We start from the raw sequence: 19,898 nt of genomic DNA, 5'->3' as shown, positions 1-19,898 counted from the left end.
AAATCAAAATTATATGAAAGGATTATAAGTATTTTTTGAGGAATCTCCATCATGGTCTTTCAAGAAACTACCTTTAAAGTTAAAAGCAGAATTCAAAACGCATAATTGAGGCAAGTGGGTTTCTCAGTTTGGGCTATCTAGATGACAGTTTTATTTCTTCACTTCGTGTGTATGGAACAATATAATGGGTTAATCATACAGAATATGGAAAACAAATTTCCCTGCTTTAAAGAAAATAGTTTTCTATTACTGAAGCATTAGTTACCTTTAAGACTCTTCAAATCAGTACATTCTTTAAGATGGGAATAGAAAATAGTTGTGCATATGTATCCCGCAATGAAATTCTTCAATAATATTCCAAGTGAATAAATGGAAAAGAAACAGGGAACAGGAAACTTGGACAAACATTAATGCATTAATGAGAATGTTATACCTTTATATAGCAATGTATAATGATAAATCACCACCCAAAGCATCTCATTTGAATCCAAAGGTAGTCTTCCTAACAGATTGGTCCTTGTCTGGCTTAAATTTTTCTTCTACATCAGTATCAATTTAAACAAGATTAAATTAGTCCAGCTGGTGACACAGTGCCCAGAGTGTTAGGTCTGAAATGAGGAAGACCTGAAATCAAATTTGGTCTCAGATATATGAGCTGTGTGACTCTGGGCAAGTCACTTAACTTCTGCTTGCCTCAACTTCCTCAACTATAAAATGAGAACAATAATAGCACTGACCTCTCAGAATTGTTGTGAAGATCAAATGAAATCATATTTGTAAAAAGTGCTTAGCACAATAACTGGCTCATAATAGAATCTATATAAATACCTATTCCCTCTCACACATATACTTCCTCCCTCCCCCCATCAACTTTCCTATTTCCCTGCATAGCTTCACAACAAAAATCTTAATATTTTCCTTTTTCTGAAAATAGAAGAGTAACTCAGAAGTAACAAAATGACAATGTAATTATGTTTCTAAAATTAAAATTGAAAACAATAATGATAATATTTTTGTACCTACTAATCCTTTTTTTTTTATTATACACTTATACTAACATGCACTTACACTTCAGAAGATCACCCTAGAAAGATTCACAGATGCTGGAAAGGTATCTTACATACTCAATGCTGTACTCTAGAAAGGCACCTTGTATCTTGGTTTTTGGAAAGTACTTTATATACTGAATATAATATATATGTATATAAAATAATATGATATATGATATATACTGAATATAAAAATGCATACAAATGTGCTTTCCACAGGTGCTTGGTATGCTGACTTTTGTTTATTGATGTTCTGAACAAGAAACATCAAACTCCTTTTTTTTTTTCAATTAGGAAAAGAGCTTGGAAATTGGGGAGCAAAGTCACGTATTTGCATACATACTTCCACTTCCCTGCCCTTCTTCCTACTCCCAACTTTCTGATGATTTAATGGGAAGCTTTTCTTCTTTTTAAACTTTTTGAGTATCACTGTATGTTTGTTAAACATGGCTTATCAGTTAGAAAGATTATCAGAAAACAAAACACCAAGCAAACTCAATAGGAATGCCAAAAACATTTTTACAGAGAGAGGGTTTCCGATGGGGGGCTGGGTCACTGACTGAATAAGCTGCCCGTGATCGCACAAAAGTGTCAGGTTTGGGATGAGAATGAGGAAGATGAGTAGATACAAACAGGTGAAGAGGAGATTCTGTTCTTGAAAGAGAAGAGGAGGAGGAGGAAGAGGAATCTGACACTACAAAAGCAAGAGAGAGAGAAAAAAAAAAGGATAAAGGCCAAAAATAACCCAAAGAAACAACCTGAACCCCACAAATAAAAACAATGCAATTCCTCAAAAATACACAAAAACAAAAACAATCTACAAACATAATTTTAACATACTCAAGGAAAACTGAAAATCAAATGAGATAATGCAATACACATTCAATTTCAGTATTGACAATAAAATACCATGCATGGAAAACAAATGATTTTTAAACAATGGTTTGGGATGGGGGGAGGGTATTATTTGATCTACAAGTATAACATAGAATGAAAGGAAATTTTCCAGAGAAAAATTCCTTGGCAAGATCACTAAACACAAAACAGATTTAATTAAAGAAACTGGAATTAATTTTTGGATAAAAGTTACATAAAGGACATCATCAAAAATACAAATGACTGAAAAAAAAGAGGTCATGTAGTAAGATCTAGAAACAAAAGCTGGGTCATCTGAATAGTACATTCATACACCCAAGATAATAAAAGAACTAAAATCTTGCTTCCAATGTGTTGGGTATATTCTCTAAGGAGGATTTATAGAAAGCAGAAGATAAGAACTGTCAGGATGAAAGAGCAGATAGAACAGTGCTGTTTTATCAATGAAAGGACTATAGATATCAATGAAATATGTGGCATGTATATGGATATTTTAATTTATAAAATGCCATGAGAGCTGTTGAATTCCAAAATAGCTTTTCTGAGAAGCACTTATGAAGAGTTTATTTCAAATATCAAGTTTTCACAATTATATATATATATATATATATATATATATATATATATATATATATACACACACACACACACCAAATATAATGATATATCAAGTAAACATCATGAAGAAGGGCTTGTTGAATTTTCTCAGATGAAAGTTTATCACTAGGTCCATTTGTAATAGAAGCTATTCATAAGCATCCCATGTTTCATTTGATGACTGAATAACAATAATAAGGTTTAGCTCTTATAATTTCAATGCAAGGTGTTTTTTTATAAAGGGACAGAGTTCTTCCAAATTAAAAGATATATTTTGCCTTGAATATATGTTTGAACAATATCTACTTTCCATGAAAAGAATAACTCTAAATATCCCATAACTAATTTTGAAAAAAAAGCAGAATACTTTTTTTTTTAAAAAAAAAGCCTCTCTTTAAGAAGCTACCAATTTATGCCAACAAAAAAGGCAATGACTCATAACTTCAGAGAATCAAGGTTGTAATACAATTTGAGTGTTCTTTTTATGTCAGCTGGAACCCACTTGACTGCAATGATGGGAGCTAGAGAAGACAGCTGAAGTAAAGAGTATTCATGTTTGATGATTTGTTGGTATTTTATTTTTAACCTTCCCACAAATAAAATGAACATCCAAGTGCAATATTCATGGTTATTTTCTACTTATTTGGACCCTAAGTACCAAGAGTTCTTCCTTCTCCTGATGTTCATAGAAATGCATATCATATCATTAAACCTGAATTAAATATATATATATATATATGTATATATATATACATATATATATATATATATATATATATATATATATATATATATATATTCAATGAAAGTCAACCACAAGCTTTTAAAGGCATATATATTTTTAAATGGTCAAGATAGCCTTTGGTCTCAAAAAAGACTCCAGGTCACTTACATTTGTCTTTGTATTCTAAGTTATTTTTTCTCTGCAAGTTTACTTTTCAAGTTGTGTTTTTTCTTTGATTCAGATTCATACTTAAAATTAACCTGTCTCTCTAAGCAACACGCAAACAGGTAAGAAAATGAGTTCATGTGCACAGTTTAAAATATATTATAATTCACAAACTATATAATTCATATGTACCCATAATCATGAATATATTATGTAAGTATTTTATATATATATATATATGTAAATGTTTTTTGTAATACTTAAATGTATATAACAGAAGGACAAATGTTGGATTTTAATTTTTTTTTATTTCAGGGTAAATCCCACAGAAATAACCAGGTGTGTCACAATGGATAAAGAGAGCTGAACCTGGAGTTAGAAAGCTCTACTCATCTATAAAATGGGAAAATTAATAGCACCTAATTCCCAAAGTTGTTGTTATTTTATAACAATAAACAGTAAAGCATTCTGTTATTCTTAAAGCACCATATAAAAGCTAACTATTTTTGATTTGATGTCCACAAAAGATTTTACCCAAAAGATTGTGCCCTAAAAAAAATATCTTTTCAGAGAGGAACCTTCAATTAGAATCCACAATCCTAATACTTCTACCAGAAGTTTCTTTATTCCCCCTCTGTTGGGTAAACAACTCTATGTACAAAAGTAACTGCTATTTAAAGGAATCTTTATGTTCTTTGGAAAAGTAAGAGATTTCCTGCTAATTTTTCTGTTTATGATTTTGATTTTCCTAACTAAGGTTGGAATAGAAAGACTGTGAGGGCAAATCTGTTACACTTTTGTATCTGTTCAGTGACTGGTTCACTGTGGCTATTTAACAGAAATTCATTCCCTCACTGGATTTCTTAAAAAAGGGGTTCACCACCAAAAATCACATCAAATGTTCTCTGAATGTTTGTATGGAAAAGTCTAGACATAACATTCTCCAAGTTCCTAAAAGCTGAATAAATACTGTGTCTACTGAAAACCAGATAAATGAATAAGAAGGAGAAGAGAAAAAGGTTGCACTTTGATGAAGACACTGCTGCACCACAAGAACATTCATCAAGTCAACCTTTCATTTGGTTAGAAAGGCATTCAAGAAAGTTTGGAGAACTTTGGAGAAAAATGCCATAAGAAACAAAAGGAAGAATAGTAACAAAACAGATGTTAAAATTTCCTTTCTAAAATCAGCCTTAAAAAAAAAAAAACTATTTTTAATGTGGTGCAGCATTTTGAGAGGTTTTTAGGACTCCAAGGGCAACTGAGCTTTCAAGTATGTAACTATCTTGGCTAGTTGTCTCTAAGTTGGGCCAGAAGGAAAAATATCTTGAATTCAGCATGGCTTGCCTCACAGGGAGCTGGAGAAGAGGAAAGAGAAGAAAAGTCAGAGCAGCTGTTTTAGATCTGTCTAAATCATTGCAGGTGCTCTAATGAGTCCCAATTCCTTATCTTTGCTATGACAGAGCTGTTCCACGCAGTAGTTAATCATGATGAAACGCCTATTCCTTTAACATTGTGAGGCACTCAGTCTCCCTGAGTCATAAAATATAAGCACCTCACCCCTACACATGCCCTAAACCCACTTGCAAGGTACCTTTCTAATACTGAATAGGCAGTAGAAAATGCCTCAAAAGGGTTTGAAAAACAATGGGATATCAAGGAAGTTGGCATATGCTTTAGTCTTGAACATTTTGCTTTGAAGAAATGGGGAAAGGTTTGTTCCCCAGGCAGAGAATTACTGTGTATCAAAAAAAATGAAGATTTTTACCATAGGGATATACTTCTGAAATTCAATCTCGCTGGATTTAAAAGGATTTACAAGTCAAACACCACAAACCACCAATGGCTAATTTGGGCAACAGAAAAGCTTCTGTCACTTTATTAGCTTGTTTGCTAGGTTGCAAGTGCTCACAGGGAACTTGGGTTTTAAGCCAGACTCTCTCTAAGCTTTCTTTTCTTTTAAAATTTAACATCAACTCATTTTTAACAATTATTTTTAAGCAGAGATTTTTGTCATCAGAAACTTAGGAGCTGACATCTCTGGTCACTAATAGGATGTGGAGGTGGTGATAGAGGTGCAATATAAGGATAAAGAAATGCTAGCAAACTGAACTCCAAATCAGTGTCAATACAGTTTGTGCAATTCAATACAAGTGTCATTCTGGGTTAAACTGTACATTGTTGGAATGCAATGCAGAATGTCTTCAGTACCCTGTACCACCATTTTCATTACCATGCCAACAGCTAATAGGAGACTATACCCTTCTAAGTTGATGAGCTTTGAACTCTACATGAGTGATAGCTCTTTGTGGGATATACTTTAAAGGACTTTGTCTGTTATAAAGGGCTGATAGTCTATATCTTAAAAAGAATTAAAAAAAAGTCACAAGTGCTTTACCAGCTCAAACATATCAGGTAAAACACAATTAGGGATTAAACCTAACAAGAGACCATCAACTGCAAGAGTCTGATATAAAGTTCGAAATGAAGTCCCATTGTACTAAACTATTTCAGGACTAGAATATGAGTGAATTTCATTTTGTTTTGTGAGTCTGCTGAGTCTCCGAAACAGTCAGTAGTTTTTCAATGTACTTGCTTTTGGTTTATGAAATCACAGAGGTATATTTACACTACACAGTACTTAAGGCAAATACGGAAAACCCAAATGACAGGGTATATCTGCACAGAGGATGACACCCTGAGGAGCTTTTAATGAACATGTGCAGGATTTGATTTAGAGAGGGCTGATTTGGAAGACTGGAATTTGAAATCCTCAACGTGGGTATCTGTACTATGTTTTCTTTAGTTCTTTACAATAAGAGCAATTAATTATAAACTAGAGTGTAGTCTAAAAAGAGAGTAATAAGAGAAAAACCTTAAAAAGTAATTGATAGGGGGGTGGCTTGGTGGCACAGTGGATTGAACACCAGCCCTGGAGTCAGGAAGACCTAAGTTCAAATCTGACCTCAGACACTTATTAATTACCTAAAGTGTGGCTTTGGGCAAGTCACTTAACCCCAGTGCCTTGCATAAAACCTTAAAAGGAAAAGTAATTGATACGGTAGGAAAGGAGAGGGTAGATTGCTGAGGTGGAAGGGTGGGAGGCAGGAAAAGATGAAGGAAGTAACCTGTTTATGTTTTTGTTCTTAATTTTTAGCTCTCATGGAAAGAGTGAGAATATGAACTTTCCTAAAGACTTACTTGACTAGGGCAGGTACCAGCTGTTCTACTTTAATTGTATATAAACAGTTGTAAAAGAAACTCAATAAAATGCAAGTTAAGAACTAAAAATATTTGCATAAAAAATGTTTCTGCCTAACCCCAGTTTTGTTGATTTCTCTTCACACTATTATACAGAATGATACCCTAAGTGCTTTTAGCCTCCATATTTCCCCTTTGCTTTTTATTCTCACCTGTTTCAGGATCACTGAAGTCTGGTAGAGTGATTGTATTAAGCTGTCGTCTGTCAGCAATGGTTCTATCTAAGAGACTGCTCCCCCGTCCAGAATCACTATAAAACATAGCTAGAAATGTCAGTCATTTGGAACAAAAAAAGTCACATACTGATTCTTGATATATATAAAATCAATTATGTGAGACTGCTGAGATGAGAAGATGAGAAATCCTGCTTCAAGGCTTAGGGAGAGGAATATGAAACAGCGAATTTCTTTCAGTTCCCAATAAAACAGAAGCAATTCAAATCAGTCTCATTTTTGCCATTATATAAGGGACAAAAATGAAAACTTGAACACATGATTCTCCAAACTTAAATGTGGTCTTATCCCCAACCCCATTCTATTTCCTCCACCAGCCTCTAGCCTGTGGAAAATATTTGCTGCTTTCAAAGTCTAACTCAGAGACCAGCTCCTCCCAAAAAACCTCTGCTATTTCCCTCCGCTGAAGGTAATCTTTCCCTCTTCAAATTTTCTTACACAATTTTGATCCACTCCTTTTTGTTGATGACATCATAGTTATATGTGTTGCTATCTAAGCCCCTCATAAGATTATAAATTCTTGGAGTTCAGGAACTGTTAGATTTTTTCATATTTGTATTATCAACAAAGAACACAGGTCCTTAACATTGTACAAACTTAATAACAATGAGCTGAACCACAAAATTTTATACAACAAAATGGAGATGAGGGTTGAGAAGGACAACCATTTTATTATTCGACTTCTGTGTGGAGTCTTCCATTTACATAGGATCTAAAATGTTGAACTGCAAAGGATCTCTGCAGTCATGAAATCTAACTCTCATTCAACTGAGAAGGAATCTGAGGCCCCCCAAAATGCTATGCAAGTTGCACAATCAGTATCAGCTTTATCATCATTGTTCCTTACACTTTGCCAAATCCATTCAGGTATCTTCACATTTGATTGACATGAAGAGCACTTAAATGGATCTTCATTTGGGAGAAAAGAAACCTGAGCTATTATAAAAAGGCTAAATGGGACTCGTGTCCTCATGTGTTTCAAGACCTTGATAGGAACAGGGTCAGTATTTCATCTCTAAATCACCAGTGATAAGAATGGAAATCATGGACCTTTAGAGCTAAAAATGAAACCTACAGCACATCTTGGTCAACTATCTTATTTTACAAAAGAGAAAAAAACAGACTCAAGACAGCAAACAAACAAAAATTTACCCAGCTCTCTGAGAGCAAGTGCTGAGAGTAAAATCCCTATCTCCTAACTCCCAAGTGTTCTGTACACTATACCTTTGTCTCACAAGTTAAATCTACTATGTAGCTGTTTCGACAGGACAGTCTTGAAAGCAATTAATCTGGCAAAGTATTATGGAAGGTAGTTAGGTCAGACTAGAAATAGATTATATATGATATTAAAGCAGAAAAAATGGCGAGTTTTAGTCAGGCAAACAATCTGAATTCAAATCCTGATTCTGGCACTCAGTATCTTACTATGAACAAGTTATTTAATATTTCTAAATCTCAGTTTCCTCATCTATAAAATGGATATAAAATGTTTGTATTAGCTATCTCACAAGGTAGTTGTTTATATTATCTACCTCACTTTGACAAATTTAAAGTATTATATAGTTTTAAGTTCTTTTTACAATCATTACACCAAAAATTTCTTCTCCTAATGCTATTGTTGCTGTTGCTGCTTCAACTTCTGTGCTTATTCTAGAATCTTTTTTATACAGCACAAAAAAACCCCAAAACCTTGAACAATGCCATCTGTCTCTAAGATTTTGAATCTTTTTATATCAAAGTAGATTAAATATTTAGTTACAAGGTTATAAAATTTTGTAAGAAAGGAAAACGCCTCCCTTTGTATAACTGTCAGATTAGTGTACAGTATTTAATACTGCTTGTAAGTAATCATTTCTCTATGTAGTAAAGTAGTTCATTATCTCCATAGGAAACAGAAATTAATTTTCTTGAGCACAGATGATTTCTTAGTTACAAATATTAATTTATACAGTACTTTTTTGTAACTTATCACTTAATTCCATAATTTAGAAGTGATAACATAACTGTCTCAGAATAGGAACATGATTAAAATTATCATCACATTACTGAGCATCACTGTTATCTTATATATAACATACATTTTTGTCTCAGATATACCAGGTAAAGCCTATAATCAGACAATATTAATTTTTCAGTGTGTATATATATTTATTTTTTCCTTTATAATGAGACCTAGGCCTACAATTGGTAATTGATAGATTTTTTAACACTATAAATAATGAAAAACCTCAGTGCATTGTTCCTTCCTTCCTATTTAAAAATATTTTGGAAGTCTTTATCTGAAAATATAATATAGTTATCTAATAAAGGGAAGTTCATTATATGTTTGTACTGAAAAAAGGTCTTATTTCAAGTTGACCAGATCTAAGGAAATAAATGCTTTGTTTTCAGGATTAATTTTGCATTCATCCTGTAGGCCTGACCTGAAGAGTTTCAGATTTAGGGAACTATGAAGAAAACATATTATTTGTGACCTAGTAAAATGGGGTTGGGATTAGTATACAAAAGAAATATTTTTTTTTATTCTCAACCATGCTGCACAGCCTTGAACAAATCACTTTAACTTCTCTTCTTTGACTCAATGTCTGTCAAAGAAGTATTGATACTAATATCTGCCACATTCAGTGAGAAGTAGCAGCAGCAGCTAGCATTTATATATCATCTTCAGGTTTATAAAAGCATTTTAAATATATCATCTCACTTGATCTTCAGAACAACCCTTTGGGGCAGGTGGATTGTTATATGCATAATACAAGTAACTACTTGTAAAACAAGGTATTTATATATTATTATTATTATTCCTTGTTACAAATACTAACAGATTTCCCAAAAAAGGCAATCAATTGGTGTTTCACTTTTAAGAAGTTGGAGATTGAGGGTGGCAATGAGGTGAGCCTTGAGTAATATATGTACAATCAGCTTTAGAGAGTTTCCTGGATATTGGAAGTCAACACAATTTTGGTCTATTAGTTGCCATCTTAGGTTCTGAAACTTCAGTTACTGACAGAAATATTGGATCCATGTTCTCCCAACCTGTCAACTGACTGGAATGAGAAACAGGATTCATTACATTCCTTTTTCTACCTTCCATATTTTCTTTTCAAAAAAGTATAAAAGCAACAATTATCTATTGAAAACAGAGATGCTTTTGTTTCCACACTGAAAATTCTCTCTCTCTAAAAATAATCAGGCTTTTGTGACTGATTAAGAATTATATTGGGTGTCTTATGCAATCTGTAATTCTTCATTTACATGATACAGATTCATAAATACTCAAGATTTGACTTTCATATGACCCATTAGGTGAGGGAGGGAGGTTACCTCTGGCAACCATGGCAACTCAAAATCCTAGTTAAGTGAATCACAAATTCCCTGGATTCTCTCTACCTTCTCCCTCTGAGTATTCTAGCTAAATTAATTGTTTGAATTCCTATTTTCTCATTTGAAAATACTGTATAGCAGAAACAATATGATTGATCCAATAAATCTGAAAATGCAAAGGGATTTTGGTCCACATCCTTTCCCCCTCCTGCTCAGGGCACGTCCTAAGGGAGAAGATAGGAAAAAGGAAGGAAAAACTCTCGAAACTGGCAGGGTTTAGAAAGATTTCTTTACTGCTTCCCCAACAATCTCTTGTAAGTCTTTATCTACTAGGCAGAAGTTGTATGTGGGTCAGAGAAAGTTGGTCAACTATTTCCCCCTTCTCATTAAAGTCCTACAGTTATGCCATGGGCTCCAAAGCGTTAGAAAATAGGGAAGATATTATATGACAGGGCTATAGACTAGCAATAGTTTTACTCTAAGTGTAAAAATGTATACCTGAAGGGTCATGATTTTGGAATATTTCACAATTAACAATTTAAAAATCAAGGATTATTGAAAGGTAAGAAGTTCACACGACAACAGTGGATAGAATACAAGGCCTAGATTCAGGAAGATTCATCTTTCTAATTTCAAATCCAACCTTTGATGCTAGCTGTGTGACCTTGGGCAAGTCATTTAACCCTGTTTGTCTTGGTTTCCTCATCTGACAAATGAGGTAGAGCAGGAAATAGGGAACCATTCCAGTATCTTTGCCAAGAAAACTCCAGGTAGGTTCAAGAAGAGTTGGACATAACTAAAACAGCTGAATGATAACAATAGAGTTTATAATCATCTCTTTCCTTTTGCTCAACCCATCCAAAAACCTATTTGTAGAGACTGGGTTTTTTTTTAAGGTGAATAATATTAATATTATTTTATACTGAAATACCTAAAACCCAACTTATTGAAAAAGTCCAAAACCTGACAACAAAAAAGGTCAGAATCCATATTTCTTGATTAGCTATCATTAAATTGATACTCTGGCATAAGAACTAAGGGAGCTTTAAAATTTTCAGCTTAAAGACACAAAGGAGAGGATACCAGTCATTTGTAAATTTCTACACTGAATGTAAGCAGACCTCTTAATATGACAAATTCCTTGGCAAATGAATACATGGATTAAAAAATCTCATTCACCATTTTACTCACAGCATTTGAAAAGCTATTTCAAATTGGTCAGTGCCATGGACTAAGTGGCACTTTTCATAATATAATTCTCTTCTAATTTGTGATGTGACATGGGAGTTGGTATACATTGGTTCAGGGTTTGTGAGCTAAGTTGTATGTCCATTTTGACTTCTCTCTTACTGCCCCGTTGTCCTCTCTAACATAATCTGTAACAGCTATGGAAAACACTTTCTTGCTACAAGTAGAAAAAAATGCTAAGGGAGATAAGCTGAGGACAAAGAATAAATTGACTTCTAGACAAAATGTTTTAAAAGGGAAAAAGGAGGGAGCTAGGTAGAGCAGTGGATAGAGCACTGGCCCTGGAGTCAGGAGGAGCTTAGTTCAAATCCAACTTCAGATAGTTAATAATTACCTAGCTGTGTGACCTTGGGCAAGTAACAACCCCCTACCCTCCCCCACTACCTTGGAATAAATTTTTTTTTAAAAGGGGGTGAAAGGGATCAAATATGGAGCAAGTACTTAGATAGTCACTGAGGTCACTTCCAACTCTCAATATTCCTTCCTCACTCTCCCTGCTTAAGTCTCTTCTGTGATGCTTCACTGTTGGGGACACTTACTTGTACTACTTGGAAGACCCCTATAAGCAAAGCAAAAGAAAATTTTAGCCTGAATTATCAGAGAAATAGCAATAAGACAGGCCTGAACTACTACTGAACATTGGTCTGACACTTAACTTTTTTGTTTTTATTATTATATGCAGAAGGCTTAATCTTTCTAGTGAGTGATAAGAAGGGTAACTATATTTGCAAAATGAAAAAGGGGTCTCCACTTCTGAAGAATTTATTTCTATTCTAGGGGAAACATCTTGAAGATTGAATAGCCAAACAATAATCCTTGCAAAACTAGCCCCTTCCCTCTTCTCTCCGAACTCTGAGATGGTTAGAGGAACAATGATAAACAATCAATTCAACAAACATTTCTCAAGTGTCTATACTGTGTTATAAGGAACGAATGCTAAGTATAGAAAGAAGACTGATCTCTGCTCTTAATTTAAATAGGCTGACAGGAAATGTGGACACAGTGGAAGCTTTTTTGCCAATTGTTTATTTTAAACTTTTAAATTTTTGCTATTTTCCCCCTTGCATTCAATATTCTTGGTTGCTAAGTGGGAGGAAATGTGGGGAGGTGGGAGAAGTGTGGAGGACTGGGTAAAAATTGGCAATAGAAAGGTGGTGGATTTATTTTATCCTTCTTAAATGAGATATATAAGTAAGAGAAAAATAGGGAACTAATCTTGGGTTTGGCCTCAAATTTCCACTAAGATTTCTTTCAGGTAGCACACTGATATTTATAAAATGATCTAATTTCAGTGAAGACGTATTAATGAATATTATTTTTGTGCCCATCCTTAGAAAAATTGCACTTTGTTTCCTGGGATAGAATTATTCTCATAGTATTCATGTGTGCTAGGGAAAAACTGTAGATTTATATTAAGTGTTAAGTCCAGTTTCACAGCTTGTGGACTTATGGGCTTAAACTACTATCATTATACATCTAAAGCTTTGGTCACAAAATATCACTATGGTTCTTGATAAGAAAGTCTCCTTCAAATAGCCATATTTGCTTCACATCTGCTCCATTAACTCCAGGAAAGGCCTGTCCCAGTCATCCCAGCTATGGTTAAGATGACAAGGCTAGAAACACAAAAGGAATCTATTTCTTTAAAAGCAAGAAATATTTAAGAAAGAATCTATTCCTTTAAAACACAGAGAAACAGATGCATATGAGACTGCTGTTTTCTTCTTGAAGGTAATGATTACCCCTTCTTTAATAAAAATGGAAAAACTGAATCAAGAGAATGGATATGTTTCTGTAATATCCAGACTCCTTTAAACAAGAGATGATGTGGCAATAAGCTACTTTGTGATCATTTCAGAAGCTTTCTGTAAGGCTGAATGAATTCTCCAGTCTTTTTCTTGCCATTTTGGCCAACTGTTTCTCATGGTGCAACAGAGAGTGGTTTAATAATCCAGACAGGTCAATATTTTCCCTCTCTCAAGGAGTATAAGAACTGGTGGATCTTATTTTTTTTTTTAACTAAATGTCATGTTGTTTAACTATGATGTCATCAATTTAAAGAGAGTTTATGGTCCTGAATTCTCACCCTCTTTATATCTAAAATCTCTTTATATCTAAAGTCATAAACTCTTTACATCTAAAATCAACCTGATGATAATAGCCACCTCATTTGCCTCACAGGAATGTCATGAGGATAAATTCTTTATGATACTCAAGTTTCTCATTTATTAAGTTGGGACTTCCTCCCCCAATGAAGATTAGCACCGTTTCTATCACTATGTCTTAAGTAAACTTATTAATGGGTCTATTTGTGACCCATGATGGATAATTAGGGATTTGAAAGGAGTTAAATAAGTTTGGGTGAAGAAAGTAGAGATCAAATTTGAATTGAGTTTGATACAAATAAGAGTAAAGAAATCTATATGTTTTTCTGGTTAATATTACTATGAGATTCCCTTCAAATTGAAATATAAAGTTCAAAGGTTTTGCTATGCTGACCAAAGCAATATTATACCTAATTTGAAAATTTCCCCTCTTATTTCTCTAGTAAGTGATCATCTAGTCTCTCCTTGAAGACCTTCAGGAATGGAAAATCTGTCACATCCTGGAGAAGTTCGTTCTAAAAGATAGTTTTAATTGTTAGGAAGGTTTTTCTTAGATGAAACATTTTTTTGCTCCTTGCTTTTATTTCTGCCTTTTAAAGTTTAAACCCTTTTACCCATGAGAAATCTTAAAATACTTAATGACAGCTATCTTGTCGATAATTAAAGTTCCTTCAATCAATCCTCACCTGGCCTGGCTTTAAGAATTCTAAATATTTTGTCATCTGCTGGATGAGCTCGTTTGTTAATGACCTTCCTAAAAGATGGCATACAAAACTGAAACCAGCACTCCAAATAGGATCCAATCATGACACAATATAGGATACAGTGGGACTATTTCTCTGGATATTTTGCCTCTTTTTATACAATCTAAGATAGTTTAAGATTTTTCTGACTACTGTGTCATGCTGTTGATTCATCCCAAGTTTGCAACTATTTATGATGTTGCAAGCTTATAATCTTTGCTTAGGGGAGGTTGGTGGATGTCTTAATTTTGGGATTTCCAATATACAATGTACCAAGAGGATCAGGTATCTGCATGAAGTTCATCATTAAAATGTTGAGCCTGAGGAAGTAGGAGGGTACAGGAGGGCAGGGGAAAACCAAATTGCTTAAGGACAGATAAACCCACTCAGGTCAGAAACAGAGAAGCAAGTCAAAATTCCTATGCCAAACAAAGTGGGACTGGGATCATGAGTAACTCCTATACTACTAACCTATGTGAGACAGGGAGTCTCAATCTTTTTTTTTAAACATAATTAGCTTGTAGTTCATTAAAATACCTATCACCCTCCCAAACTGCTTTATATCCATGCTTCCTGCATCTTATATATGAGCAATTGATTTTTTTTGAAGAAGCAAATATAAAAAGACCAGGCAAAGCATTTTCAATAAGGGGTTAATAATGGTTAAAATGTAAATTTAAAAGAATTCTGTCCATTGAGAAACTATGCAAAGATAAGGCAAAACAGTATATTCTGGTCTCTTACCTGGGATTAGTGAGGTTGTAGCAGGATTTCCATATTTGTAACATGTGCTTACAAGTAAGGAGGGCCTCATCTGGGCCCCGACAGAGAGACTCCAGTTTCACTTTAGAAAACAGTAATCTGATGTAGCAAAATAGAGGAAGAAACAAAGGAAAATATTTATTTCAGGGAACAATCACCAAGCCAAGAATAACAACAGACAATATTATGAATCTAAAGTGTCCTGTCATTGTTAAACTTTTTTTTTATCAATTTATTATAGTACCAACAATTGGCATTTCTATAGACCTTGGCATTTCTATAGTACTTCAAGACTTGAAAACTTAACATTTACATACATTATTGCATTTGAATCTCAAGACAAACATGGTATATTTAAAATATTATTTATTATGTTATATATTATATTATATATTAATAAAATAAATTTTTATCCCAACTTAATAAATGAGAAACTTGAGTATCATAAAGAATTTGTCCTCATGGCATTCCTATGAGGCAAATGGGGTGGTTATTATCATCAGGTTGATTTTAGATATAAAGAGTTTATGACTTTAGATATAAAGAGATTTTAGAAATAAAGAGGGTGAGAATTCAGGATCATAAACTCTCAGATAAATACTAAATGAGTAGATGGAATAGGTGTGTAAAGTATCAACATTCAGATCGCTAAAGAACAACAAAAATGATAAAAGTGGTCAAATGAAAACACAAAATGAAATGATATATCCAAGACTTGGAAAAGCAATATAATCTTGCCAAGATCACTTTTTTAGAAAAAGTCAAAGTATTTACAAAATTTTAAAGATTCAATAGAATTCTCTTTTCACTTATAAAATTTTACATGTACTATGAACCAGCTAACATAAACACTATCAAAAAAATCTCAGTTTTGTAACTGATTCTTTCTCTATGATATTTTCTAAGTTAAATTTCAGTTAGTAAGGGGAAGCTATGTAGCACAGTGGATAGAACACTGGTCCTGGAGTCAGGAGGACTTGAGTTCAAATCTGGACTCAGACACTTAATAATTACCTAGCTATGTGGCCTTGGGCAAGTCATTTAACCCCAATGCCTTGAAAAAAAAATTCAGTTAGTAACAGGATATATTGATTCACTTCAAGTTTATTAAGCTTCATGAATATGTGATATCTTCAACTCAGTATACTCTCAGGACTTAATGCTCTGAACATAACAGTTGTTTAGTAAAGCTTGTTGAATAGAATTACTAATATTGAGGGTATTACTTAGTATTTGAAATGATTGGAAAACAAAGCCTATAAAGAAAGACTTAAAAAAGATCAGTGGACTAGAGAATAGATACATAATTCAACTGAGTAAACATTTATTAAGTAACGGAATTTTTTTCTTTGTTTTTTGAAAGGCAATGGGATTAAGTGACTTGCCCAGGATCACACAGCTAAGAAATTATTAAGTGTCTGAGGCTGGATTTGAACTCAGATCTTCCTGTCTCCAGGGTTGGTGCTCCATCCACTGTATCACCCAGCTGCACCCTATTTTCTTTTCTGAAGCCACTACTCATAATTTCTTGTTTTCATTTATTCATTTGGGGTGGGGGAATTTGTACCACCCTGCTGTCCCATTTTTTTTTTTAATTTTTGCGAGGCGATGGGGTTAAATGACTTGCCCACGATCACACAGTTAAACAAGTGGTAAGTGTCTGAGACCACATTTGAATTCAGGTCCTTCTGACTCCAGGGCTGGTGCTCTATTATTCACCGTGTCACTAGCCACCTCAAGGAGCTTACAATCTGATAGGCAAGATATGCTCAAATAAGGAAGATACAAAATAGAATGCAACAGGAACAACAGAGAGAGATCAATTTCAACTCGAGTAATCTGAAAAGGAAAAGGTAACAATTCAGTAAAGTTTTGAAGAGAAAGGTTTTAATAGGTAGATATGTACAGGAATTAATTTTTTGATATAAGGATAAGCCAAACTTTCATGTATGAGAAAAGAGAAGATTTTTTTTTTTTCATGGTTTGGTCTGGTTAGAATGGAGAATATAAAAAAGAAAGTGCTAAGAAATAAAGTCCAAAAGGTAGATTTAAAGCCAGATTGTGAACAGCCTTAGGAACCCTAGAGGAAGATGAAAGATTTTTTTATCTCTGACGATAGAACAGATGCACTTGAATCCTCATGAAATTTTATAACACATGTCTCACCTGGCAATTCCATCCATCCATCACCCTTCTTCTTTTTGTGTTATCTGACCCAAATAATATATGAACTTTGTGGGATCAGGGATTATCTAAATTTTCTATTTATATCCCCTGCATTTACCTAGTAAAATGCTTAATAAATTCTTTTACATTCCATTCATATGAAAAAAACAATACAAGGGGGCAGCTAGGTGGCGCAGTGGATAGAATACTCACCCTGGAGTCAGAAGTACCTGAGTTCAAATCCAGCCTCAGACACTTAATTACCTAGCTGTGTGGCTTTGGGCAAGCAACTTAACATCATTGCCTTACAAAAACAAACAAACAAAAATACCAGGACTCTTCATCACTCAGTGCAATTATGAAGGTACTACTTCATTACTTTCACAGGCTTCATTTCCTCTAGTTTTCTAGATGCCTAATTTCTTACCCACTTTCCCTGATTATTCCATTAAATTTGAAATAAAGTTTTTTGAGACTTTCTACATAATACATTTTGATTCCATCTTTTAATATCTCTTTCTTTTTATTTTAAGGTGTTTGCAAGGCAATGGGGTTAAGTTGTTTGCCCAAAGCCACACAGCTAGGTAATTATTAAGTGTCTGAGGATGGATTTGAACTCAGGTATTTCTGACTCCAGGGCCGGTACTCTATCCTCTGCGCCACCTAGCTACCCCCTTCAATTTTCAATCATTACTAAACTCTTAGTTAACATTCTTCCTCACCTAACATTTCTATAATAGCCTACTTAAGAGACTTCTTTATAAAACTAAAATCAATTTTTTTACTATGATATTCTAAGACTTCTACCAAACAGTGAGCTTCTCATATAGTGCCATTTACTCATGCCAATTTTCTCTTACCTAAAAATTACTCTTCCTTTTTACATTTATTAACTCATTCAACTTCCATTTAGTAAGATCCTTCTAGGTTCAAAGAAATATGATATATGCAAAATTAACAGGCTACTGAGGAGATAAAAAGATAATTAAGACTGCATATGTACTACTCCCTCTACCTTCATCTTCATTAAAATAAGACCTTTATTTCTTTCTAAATTCAGTTAACAAATAATCTCTTCTGGGAAAATTCATTTGTTCCCCTACTCAATTTATACATACTAACTGGTGCTTTATAATAAAGGTCTCTCATTTGATTTCCTCATTATTAAAAGATTATAATCTTTTTTGATTTTTGCTTTGTAGTATGACTTTTTTACCCTCTTAAGGCTTTTTGTTCCCTTTTGTTCTGATTCATCTTTCACAACATGACTAATATGGAAATATGTTTAACATGGTTGTACATGTATAACCTAATATAGACTGTTCACTATCAAGGGGATGGAGGAGGGAAAGGAAGGAATGAGAAAAATGTGGAACTCAAAAATATTACAGAAAAGTGAATATTGAAAACTATCTTTGTATGTAGCTGGAATAATAAATGTATAATTTTCAATGTGAAAAAAAGATTATAATCTTCTTGAGAGCAAGTGCCATAAAATCCATGTCACAGAATCACAACACCACAAAGGTAATATATTCCAACAGGTAACTAAAAAGGAATCCTCTCCATAATGTCCCCAAGAAATGGTCATCTAATTTCTTCTTAAAAACCTCCAGTGAGAGCAAGCTCTTAACGTTTTTCATTTTCAATTTTTAATAACTTTGACTGTGATTTTCATTATATTGATCTTAAATCTAACTTACTAAAACTCAACCCACTGTTCCTAATTCTGCTCTCTGAGAACATGTAATCCCTTCTAAGACTCTATTGGACTAATATGTGGTCTGCAAATAGTGGGTATTTTATAGGACTGATGACTGATTTTTCCACTGGGGATAGAAATAAAGGATATAGGGTTCTAACCTTTAACATGAAGGATTTAAATTATATGCAAATAAAAATAGTATCAAGCCATAACTATTAGACTAAACACTGTAAGGGTAAGCATTGTGTTTTATCTTTTGATATAGTCTCTATAGGAGAAATCAATAAATGTTTCTTATGTTACTGAGCTGAGTAAGACACTGGACAGGTTAGTGGAGAAATTTACTGAATCACTTTGTTGGGTCCTTAAACAGAAGATATTTCTCTTAGTGTAGGAACAATTAAGACAAATCTTGCTTCTACTACTGGGTTGGGATTTGATTTGACAGTGCTGAATGTGATTCAGTGGAAGGAATGCTGGATTTGGAGTCAAAGAACTTAAGTTCAAATCCTAGCACCAACACTTATTACAAAGTGATCCGAAGCAAATCTTTAATCTAACTTCAGTTTTCTCATATGCAAAATAAAATAGTTGTACTGCAAGGTATCTAAGGACCTTAGAAGCTCTAAATCTAGGATTCTACCACCCAAATAGCTCAAAGGAAATCTAAAAATATGTGAAGTACTCTTAGATTATACGATCCCTCAAAGTTTTCTGTATCTAATGGCTTTATATATGCCACATGTATTATGTGTCTATGTAATCCATATATACCATATATATGTAAATTATGATTATTAAATCAGTATATATTTTTTTGAATTTCTTTTTTTTTCTTTTTGCAAGGCAATGTGGTTAAGTAGCTTGCCCAAAGCCACACAGCTAGGTAATTATTAAGTGTCTGAGGCCAGATTTGACTGACTCCAGGGCCAGTGCTCTATCC

At 33.7% G+C, this 19,898-nt stretch overlaps 1 protein-coding gene across 7 annotated transcripts in view; it reads right to left on the bottom strand.

Moving 5' to 3' along the window:
* TTC7B (tetratricopeptide repeat domain 7B) overlaps positions 1-19,898 on the bottom strand; it is a 340,869-nt gene that overhangs the window by 99,162 nt on the left and 221,809 nt on the right. For 5 of the 7 annotated variants that reach the window (XM_074235507.1, XM_074235506.1, XM_074235509.1 and 2 more), the window contains 3 exons: positions 15,067-15,183; positions 6,825-6,922; positions 1,573-1,743 (listed from right to left, as the gene is read on the bottom strand). In XM_074235507.1, the coding sequence (XP_074091608.1) occupies positions 1,573-1,743; positions 6,825-6,922; positions 15,067-15,183 (386 nt within the window). The remainder of the gene's footprint in view (positions 1-1,572; positions 1,744-6,824; positions 6,923-15,066; positions 15,184-19,898) is intronic. The other 2 variants (XM_074235508.1, XM_074235510.1) reach the window with 1 other exon arrangement.

Source organism: Macrotis lagotis, chromosome 4 (genome assembly GCF_037893015.1).
Source record: "Macrotis lagotis isolate mMagLag1 chromosome 4, bilby.v1.9.chrom.fasta, whole genome shotgun sequence".
Taxonomy (NCBI): domain Eukaryota; kingdom Metazoa; phylum Chordata; class Mammalia; order Peramelemorphia; family Peramelidae; genus Macrotis; species Macrotis lagotis.
Note: the sequence above shows the minus strand (reverse complement) of the source record. Positions and strands in the feature narration are given on the sequence as shown.